The 10,047-nt window shown below is 33.9% G+C and overlaps 2 protein-coding genes across 2 annotated transcripts; one reads left to right on the top strand and one right to left on the bottom strand.

Annotated features, from left to right (window-relative positions):
- The first annotated feature begins 1,053 nt into the window (after positions 1-1,053).
- On the top strand, positions 1,054-4,051 carry LOC126701117 (B3 domain-containing transcription factor ABI3). The gene is made up of 6 exons (XM_050399252.1): positions 1,054-2,808; positions 2,963-3,055; positions 3,332-3,432; positions 3,577-3,623; positions 3,699-3,775; positions 3,890-4,051. The coding sequence occupies exons 1-6, from the start codon at positions 1,054-1,056 to the stop codon at positions 4,049-4,051; spliced, it is 2,235 nt and encodes a 744-aa protein (XP_050255209.1).
- A 4,993-nt stretch (positions 4,052-9,044) lies between these two features.
- LOC126701116 (uncharacterized) lies at positions 9,045-9,497 on the bottom strand. The gene has a single exon (XM_050399251.1). The coding sequence runs from the start codon at positions 9,495-9,497 to the stop codon at positions 9,045-9,047; it is 453 nt and encodes a 150-aa protein (XP_050255208.1).
- Between the last annotated feature and the right edge of the window lie 550 nt (positions 9,498-10,047).

Below are 10,047 nucleotides of genomic sequence, written 5' to 3'. Positions count from 1 at the left end.
ATCCATTATACTATGGGTTCTTAGATTTTTTGAGGTAATTCATGAATAAAAAATAATCTGATAAAAAATAGAGATACCAAACTTTTTTTTTCTTTAATTTATTCAATTAGACCTTCCATTGAAACAAACTTTTGATATGTTCACAGAGAATTGGAAGAACCTAACCAATTGCATACATTTTTACCGTATGTAGGATGTGCCAGCTATCTTTCTCTCTCTGAATGCCCATAATTAAAGACTGATGCACCGTTGATTGCACCATTCAGGAGGAAACGCATGGCTGGTGTCACGAAATCCGGAGTGAGGTTGAGAAAGTAGCGGCACGAAGTTTCATTTATTTTTTTTCTTTAATCTCTCTCTAAACCTCTCTCTGAAACTGTCTCTCTCTCTCTCTCTCCCACACACACACAGTTACTTAAGGCAGAGTGTTAAAAAAAAAAGTTTAGAACTTATCCACAAGAAGGGTGAGACACCGGAACTTCCCGGAACAAACCAGAACACAAATGGGGGTTGAGTTTTACAAAGGTTTTTAAGCATGTGTGTCCCAAAAATAGTCATGTTCATTGGTTAATTTGCCGGGTTTGACCTCAATCCCTGATATTTCTTGCTTTGTTATATTATTATTCTTTGTAAAAAAAATTATAGTATCTTAATTTTTTATTTTTAGTGTTCTTGATTTTTTGTTGGTATAGTAATAGTATAGAATTGTTAGATAGTTTATGTCTCTGATAACTATTATACGATTAAAAAAATAATAAAGTTGTTGATTAGAGTAGAGTGGTCGCTTTCTTTTTTGGTAATTGGGGTGTCATTATTGTTTATGTTATCTTTGTGTTGTTGTTGATAGATCCGGATGCTTTATGTTGCATCTCTCTTTGTTCTCTCTCTTGCTTCCTTAATCAGATACAATATAATCTCTCTCTCCTATCCATACACAGAAAACCCTATCCTTCACTTTCTCTCTCTAAAATATATCTGAGAACAACAGAACCCAAAAGGGTTTTCAAGCTTCAACCTTTTTTTTGTTTGATCATTTTTGGGTATTTTAGAGAGATGAGGAGTATGGAAGATCTGCATGCAGGGCTTAGAAATGAAGCAAACCCTATTAGTATTGTGTTTGATGATGGTGTGGAAGAAGAAGAGGCGTTAGATGTTGATGATAGACAGATCTGGCTTTCAGACGAGCAAGATCATCATATTCTTGCAGATGTCCACGACGCTTCTTCAATGTTTTACACTGACTTCCCTCCACTCCCTGATTTCCCTTGCATGTCATCATCTTCATCATCCTCATCCACTCCATTACCACTTAAGGCCATGTCGTCTTCGTCTTCGGCCACTTCCTCGACCTCTTCGGCTGCTTCTTGGGCTGTTCTGAAGTCAGATGCAGAGGAAGACGTGGGGAAGAAAAATAATCACTGTCACCAACAATTTCAAGGCCAGCAAGATCAAGTGGTTGATGATATTGCACCACCTCAAGCAGAGTTAATTTCCACAGCCTCTATGGAGATCCCTCAGCAGCCACTTGATAATCACGGCCTTGAAGGTGTGGACTGTATGGATGTGATGGAGACTTTTGGGTACATGGATCTACTAGAAAGCAACGATTTCTTTGACCCATCATGTGTTTTTCAAAATGAAAACAACCCATTAGAGGATTTTTGTTCGCAGGAGCAAATGTCACAAGAACAACATGCAATGCAAGAACATGACCGGTTGATGATGTTTCAGAGCAACCACAACAACAACGAAGAGATCCAGCAGGAAGAGAATCAGGATCCAGATGACATGGCCTCGGTGTTCTTGGATTGGCTTAGAACAAACAAAGAGACTGTCTCTGCTGAAGATTTGAGGAGTGTGAAGATCAAGAAGTCCACCATAGAGTGTGCGGCAAAGCGCTTAGGTGGTGGAAAAGAAGCCATGAAACAGTTGTTGAAACTTGTACTGGAATGGGTTCAGACTAACCATCTTCAGAAAAGGCGCTTCAAAGACTTAGCACCAACACATTTTCCCAACCAATACCAAGACCCTTTCCAAAACCCTAATAATTCTGTCACACCTGAATCAAACCCAAACCCAAATCCTTGTTTCACCAACCAGTCCACATGGATCCCAGCTCAGCCGCCTTATGGTCCTGAGCCAACTGCTCCTCCGGCGGCTTATCCTTCAATGGTTGGGTATATGGGTACTGATCCGTACACAAATGGAGCTAGTTCTAATATCAATGTCAATAATAGTCAAGTTTACACAGCTCCAGCTTCAGCTTCAGCTCCACCAGAGTATCACATGCTGGACTCCTCACAGTCATGGCCATCCTCACAGTTCACTATGTCAGCGTCTCATTACAACACATTTCCAGACAATAATACTATTCACCAACCTGCGCAAACTTTTGCTGGGTATGGAAATCAATATCCATATCATCAATATTTTCAAGGGCACGGCGAGAGTACTCTGGTGAGGTTAGGTTCTTTAGCCACTAAAGAAGCGAGGAAGAAGAGGATGGCGAGGCAAAGGCGGTTCTTGTCACACCATAGACACCATCACAATCAACATAACCAGCAAAATCAATGCAACCAGAACACAGATCCGCATGCAAGTGCAAGGCTTGGGAATGACAATTGCACCACGGCCACTGTAGCTCAGACCAATCCGGCCAACTGGGTGTACTGGGCCTCTGGTGGTGGTGGTGGTGCAGCTTCAGCATCTCCGGTGATGCCGGCAGAGGCACCACTCGGACATCAAGTAGATCGGACTGCCATGCAAGTCCAGAATTTGCAAGGGAGAGTCGCATCAGATAGACGACCAGTGAGTGTTTTTTTAAGCTTGTGAAACATAAATTGTAGCACTTATAATGGGATAAAAGGTTTTTATTTATTTGAATATAGTTTAATGATTTTTTAGTTCTCTCAATAATTAATGGTGCATGTGTTGTGTTGTGGGTTTATTTGATTAATTATAGGGATGGAAACCTGAGAAGAACTTGAGGTTTCTTCTGCAGAAAGTGTTGAAGCAGAGCGATGTTGGTAATCTTGGAAGAATTGTGTTGCCAAAGGTGCGAACGTAATATAAATCTTTTATCTGATCTATCAATGTTGTGGAACTGTTCCATTAACTAGATAAAAATAGTAGTTTTATTTTCTTTTATCATGTTTGATGTATATGTGATTTAAATATATGTGTTGTAATTTAATCTCTCTTTCTTTCTATCTTATCTATCAATGTTGTGGAACTGTTCCGTTAACTAGATGAAAATAATAGTTTTATGTTCTTTTATCATGTTTGATGTATCATATATGTGATTTAAATATATGTGTTGGAATTTATTTAGAAGGAAGCGGAGACTCATCTCCCAGAATTGGAGGCTAGAGATGGTATTTCTATTGCCATGGAAGACATAGGAACTTCCCGTGTATGGAACATGCGCTATAGGTATTCAATTACTAGTATTGTTTTTTAACTAATAACAATCTTTTATTATCCGCCTAAACTTAATTTCATCTTCATTTTTAGACAAGCAAAATAATCACTGGTTTGTTTCTTCCCTTTTGTTTTTCCACAATCATGGAGTCACAGGTATTGGCCAAACAATAAAAGCAGGATGTATCTGCTTGAAAACACAGGTACCCAAAATTGCAATACTTTTTCCTACTAAAGCTTTACTTCATTTTAGAATCCTAATCGACTTCTTTTGACAGGTGATTTTGTGAGGGCCAATGGACTCCAAGAAGGAGACTTTATAGTCATATACTCAGATGTCAAGTGTGGCAAATATGTATGCACGATCCAATATTCACATTTTTTTTGTGTGTGTGCGCTTAAATTTCATAATCTCTTAGATCTATATTTTGGTAATTGAAATCGAAATATTGTGAATTAAACCTGATAGATGATACGAGGAGTGAAAGTAAGGCAAGCAGGGCCAAAATCTGAGAGCAAAAGGGCAGGAAAGTCGCAAAGAAACCAGCATGCAACTTTAACGACTCCAGCCGGTGGTGTTAACAATGCGTTATCGTCACCCTTTACGTACCCACAAAAAACTGTAAAGTAAGTTAGCAAAAATATGCCACTTCTCTTGCATGCACAAGGGTGACGTGACAAATGGACGGCCAGGACTTTCTGGGGGTGGTTTGGTTGCACAGCCCCTTGATTTTCTGCAGCTAGCTAGCTCCCACTTTTGGTTTTTTTTTTTTAGTCAAAAAAGCTTACTACGATCGAGCAGATCACAACTGCCCAGAGTGTAATAAGGAGTTTGGCTTGGAGACCATGTGTTAAGGACGCTTTTACTGTTGTTGGCTGGCTCAGTCTGTGGTTTTTTAGATCCTTAATTATAATTAGGGTATAACATTCCAATACTAGTGTAGTGTATGCTTTTTAGTGTATGTGTATGTTATTTATGTTGGGGTGTCCTTTCACTTCATCCAATTCACATTCTACTACACTTTTTCGAGGTTGCTATTATTATTATTCTTACTTTGTAAGGATGGACATTGTTGTAGTTTATGATGTTTATTTAATTATTCCACAACAATATGATTCAAATTTTCACTGTGTAAAGAAGTTAATTCTACAATGATATATTTTAATATTTTTTTTTAGAGAGTTTCAATTTATGGCGTCTATCCACTCCTGATGATAACTATTTTATTATTAGATTAAGACACCAGTTGGTTGGTGTATGCAGGAATTGAGCTCTGGATTTCTTATTTAATTATTAGAGATTTTACTAGTTGAGCTAATTGAAATTCACTAATGATATATTTTAATGAGTGATACAAGAGATATATTTTAATGAGTGATACAAGGGATGCTACAAATAATACATTACAAATAAGACATTTTCAAACTAAGGTGTCACAATTTACATAATAATAATAATAATAATAATAATAATAATAATAATAATAATAATAATAATAATAATAACGGTCAAATTCATAAATTCTGCATAATCTCTTCGACACTCATACGTTCAAGATTCGTACAACTCTCAATTAATTTTGATGAAAAGAAACTTGATAATCTTGTACTTCTTTTATACAACTCTTGTATGTCCAACATTATATAAACTTTGTTTTTTCACTACAAAAAAATATAATAAAAATAAATAGTGATTTAATAATCAAACAAAACATTTGACACTTTGGAGCCACAATGAAACGCTATCCTTACACAATATGCGCACCCACACAAGAGTTGCTAAAATGTCACTTCAAATTTATCCCTAGGATACAATCAAGTTTATTGCACTCTAAATACAACAATTTTGGAGGAAGTTTTGAAAGAAGTACTAAAAGTGAGAAATAGAATCATTTATATATCACGGGTAAAGAGTTATGACCATCCAAAAATTGTTTCCTATATTCACAAATGTTTTCATTTCAAGTGGAACAAATTTTGTCCCAAAAACTATCAAATTCTTAAATTTTGCATAGTCTTTCATACAAACTCTCAGGAAATTTTGATGCAAAAGAAACTTAAAAATCTTGTACGTCTTACTTACATCTCTCATATGTACGAGATTCTCTAAACTTTTTTTTTTTTTTTTTTTTCATTTCATTGCCCCAGTTTCATTCACTTTAGTTCTACTAAAGAGGAAGTAACAATTCTCACATTAAAAAAATAAAATAAAAGGGACTTCACACCAAATTTTCAGTGCCAAAAAATATAATAAACAAATATAGTGATTTAATAATCAAACAAGATAGTTGACAATTTGGAGCCACAACGAAACGATATCCTTAGACAATATATATGCACCCACACAAGAGTTGCTAAAATCTCACTACATATATATCCCACAGATACAACCAAGTTTATTACGCTTTAAATACAATAATTTTAGAGATATCCCAGAGGATTTTTAGTATTTCTTAGATAGTTTTGAAAGAAGTACTGAAAGTGAGAGTTATAATCATTTATATATCACCGGTAAAGAGTTATAACCGTCCCAAAATTGTTTCCAATATTCACAAACGTTTTCATTTCAACTGGAACAAATTTTGTCCCAAAAACTACGGAATTTGTAAATGTTGCATAATCTTGTGCAATAGTCGTACGCTCGGGTTTCGTCCAAACTCTTAGGACATTTTGATGCAAAAGAAACTTGAAAATCTCATAGGTCTTACATACAAGTCTAGTACATAAGAGATTCTCTAAATTTATTTTTTCACTTCATTGCCATAGTTTTTATCACTTTAGCTCTACTAAAGAGGATTTAACATATCTCACATTAAAAAAAATTGGGATTAGATATCACTTTTTCACTACCGAAAAACGTAATGAAAATAATATAGTGATCCAATAATCAAACAAAACGTTTTAGAAATTGGAGCCACAACGAAATGCTATCCTTATACAATATATGCACCCACATAAGAGTTGATAAAAGGTACTACAAATTTATCCCAGGATACAACCAAGTTTATTACATATCAAGTTTTTAGAAGGCCCTGAGGAGTTTTAGTTTTTCTTAGAATGTTTTGAATGAAAAAGATATTCAAAGTGAGATTTACAATCATTTATATATCATGGGTATAGTCTTACAACCATCCAAAAATTGTTTTCAATATTCACAATAGTTTTCATTTCAAGTTGTACAACTTTTGGCCCAAAAAATGTCAAATTCGTAAATTCTACATAATCTCGTACAACACTCGTACATTTGAGTTTCGTACAACTTTCTATTAATTTTGAAAAAAAGAAACTTGATACTCTCGTACATCTTATATACAATTATACATCCGAAATTCTCTAAACTTTGTTTTTTTATTTGTTTGCCATTTTTTTCTCACTCTACCTCTACTAAAGAGGAATTAATGCTTTTTACATTAAAAAAAATTTTGGACAAAACATCTCGTTTTCTATACAGAAAAATATAATTAAAAAAATATAGTAACTCAATAATCAAACAAAACACTTGATAATTTGGAGTCACAATGAAATGCTTTCCTTAGACAATGTATGCACCAACACTCGAGTTGCTTAAAGGTTACTATAAATTTATCCCCATAATACAACCAAGTTTATTAGGTTCTAAAAATAGCAATTTTGGTGCAATCCCAAAGGATTTTTTGTGTTTCTAGGAAAGTTTTGAAAGAAGAAGACATTGAAAGTGAGAGTTAGAATCATTTATAGATCATGGGTGAGGAGGTATAACTCCATAAACTGTTTTCAATATTCACAAACGTTTTCATCTGAAGTGGAACAAATTTTGTCCAAAAAACTGTCAAATTCGTAAATTCTGCAGAATCCCCTACAACATTTGTACGATTGAGTTTCGTACAAGCTCTCAAGAAATATTGATGCAAATAGGGCTGTAAACGAGCCAAACTTTGCCAAGTAGTGTGTGTTTGAGCTTAGTTCATCAGTAAAAATCAAATGCTCAAGTTTAGGTTAAGCTCAAGACAAGCCTAAATTCTAAATATTTTATTGAAAAATTTGATACAATATTATATATTTTGTTACAATAAAAATTTTTCTGTTTTGAATATCCTGTAGTAATATGTTATTATTTCACAAATTTTATTATAATAGATTGCAAATAGTTGACAAAAATAATTTATATCAAATTATTGCAATGTTATATTCCTTGTAGTAGATAATTATTTTATGTTTGTTATTGCAATAGATTGTAAAATAATTGATTTTACGTTGTTGTAATAATATCTTAATATTTGTCATTACAAGTGATTGTAAAATAATTTATATCAGGTTATTGCAATGTTATCTTAATATTTGTCATTGCAATAGATTGTAAAATAATTCATATCAAGTTATTGCAATGAGTTGTAAGTGTCGGTACGAAACTCAAACGTGAATGGTGATGTAAATACTAGACTTAAATATTTCAAAGAATCTGCTGAAAATGACTATCTGCCATCATCATATATAGGGTGTGGAGCCAATGTTACAATTTGAGTTACAACTTGTTTATGTGGCGAGTTGTGAGTGGTAGATGTGTGATAGTAGATTCATGTGGGAACACACTTCTATCACTTACAACTCATTAAGAGCATCTCCAACCGGAAATACCATCCTATCTCATTATACCATCCTAAAAAGTTACTTTATTAATTATACTATACCATTTTACAAGACACCCAGCATCCCAAAACTCTATTATTTTACCATTCTATTAAAATATTATTTTTTAATATTTCTTTATTATTTCTTTCCAACGTCATTTCTTTTTCAAATTCAACTATTCCAACGGTCAATTTTCAACAACCTGAGGGCATTTTTTTTTTTCAATTTCTTTCCAACTATTTCAACAACCTGGGTGTATTTTTTTTTTTTTTTCAATTTCTTTCCAACTATTTCAACAACCTGGGTGTATTTTTTTTTTTTTCAATTTCTTTCCAACTATTTCAACAACCTGCCAATTTTTTTTTAGAAAAAACTTGCCAAATATCAATGTACTCAAATTTGCCAACTTTAAAAATCCACATACATATATATTCCATCAAACCTACCAAATATCAATGTAAAATCCACGTACATATTTATAGATGCATCCTGTTAAATATTAATGTATTCAACCTGTCAATTTTAATGATCCACATACACACATATATATATAGAACCTACCAATTTTTCTCTTTTTTTGAGAAAGAACCTGTCAAATATCAATGTACTTAAACTTGCTAACTTAAAAAATCCACATACATACATATATATACAACCTGCCAAATATCAATGTATTCAACCTACCAACTTAAAAAATCCACATACATATATATACATACAACCTGCCAAATATCAATGTATTCAACCTACCAACTTAAAAAATCCACATACATATATATACATACAACCTGCCAAATATCAATGTATTCAACCTGCTAATTTTTAAAATTCACATACATATATATACATGCAACCTGCCAAATAGAAAAATGTATTCAACATACCAACTTTTATAATCCACATACATATATATAGATACAATCCACATACATAACTATCAATGTTGTCTTTAAAAGACTCGTACATATATCAAATTACAATAAAACCCCACATGCATAACTCACACACTTAAGTTCCTACAACTCCCCTTGTAATTGCCATAAATGCTCAATGAGGTCTAATTGGAGTTGATCATGAATTTCATGGTCTTGAATACATTGATGGGTTTTAATGAACTCCGTAAATTCATTTGTGTGCTCCCGTGACAGTTGTATAGTAGAATTGTCATCAATTTGCTCATAATCTACTTCCACCGCTTCATTTACATCTCGCTCATCCTCAACAATCATGTTATGAAGAATTACACATGCTTTCATGATGTCTTGGAGTGTTTCACTATAGAAAAATCTTGCAGTTCCACACACAATTGCGAATCTTGCTTGAAGCACTCCAAATGCACGCTCTACATCCTTTCTATTCACCTCTTGGGCTTTTGCAAATAATTTTCTTTTATGTCCTCGTGGAGATGGAATTGTTTTAACAAATGTTGACCACTTCGGATATATGCCATCGACAAGGTAGTATTCCATTGTATACTCATGGCCATTGATTACGTAATTAACTACAGGAGCACGTCCTTGTTCGAGCTCAGAAAATATAGGAGACCGTTCTAATATATTAATGTCATTATTTGACCTAGGTAACCCAAAAAATACATGCCATATCCAAAGATCAAATGATACCACTGCTTCCAAAACAATGGTTGGCTCATGAATGTGACCAGAGTATTGACCTTTCCATGCAGTCGGACAATTTTTCTATTTCCAATGCATGCATTCAATGCTCCCTAACATCCCTGGAAATCCATGTCTTTCCCCATTGACTAAAAGTCTAACAATGTCTTTGTTGTTTGGGGATCTCAAGTATTCCTTGGAGAAAATATCAACCACTGCTTTAACAAATTTTTTCAAACTTTTTATTGCATTGGATTCTCCAATTCACACATACTCATCCATAAAATTAGCTGCCACTCCATACACAAGCATCCTAAGTGCAACTGTTATCTTTTGAAGAGAAGATAAACCGAGTCTTTGGGTATTATCTCTTTTTTGGATAAAGTAAGGTTCATAAACAAAGCTT

The sequence above is a fragment of the Quercus robur genome, chromosome 9 (assembly GCF_932294415.1).
Source record: "Quercus robur chromosome 9, dhQueRobu3.1, whole genome shotgun sequence".
Classification (NCBI taxonomy): domain Eukaryota; kingdom Viridiplantae; phylum Streptophyta; class Magnoliopsida; order Fagales; family Fagaceae; genus Quercus; species Quercus robur.
Note: the sequence above shows the minus strand (reverse complement) of the source record. Positions and strands in the feature narration are given on the sequence as shown.

Coding starts and splice junctions, on each gene's coding strand:
- LOC126701117 (XM_050399252.1), top strand. CDS start 1,054: ATGAGGAGTATGGAAGATCTGCATGCAGGGCTTAGAAATGAAGCAAAC. Junction 2,809..2,962: donor TCGCATCAGATAGACGACCA/GTGAGTGTTTTT, acceptor GATTAATTATAG/GGATGGAAACCTGAGAAGAA. Junction 3,624..3,698: donor GTATCTGCTTGAAAACACAG/GTACCCAAAATT, acceptor TTCTTTTGACAG/GTGATTTTGTGAGGGCCAAT.
- LOC126701116 (XM_050399251.1), bottom strand. CDS start 9,497: ATGGAATACTACCTTGTCGATGGCATATATCCGAAGTGGTCAACATTT.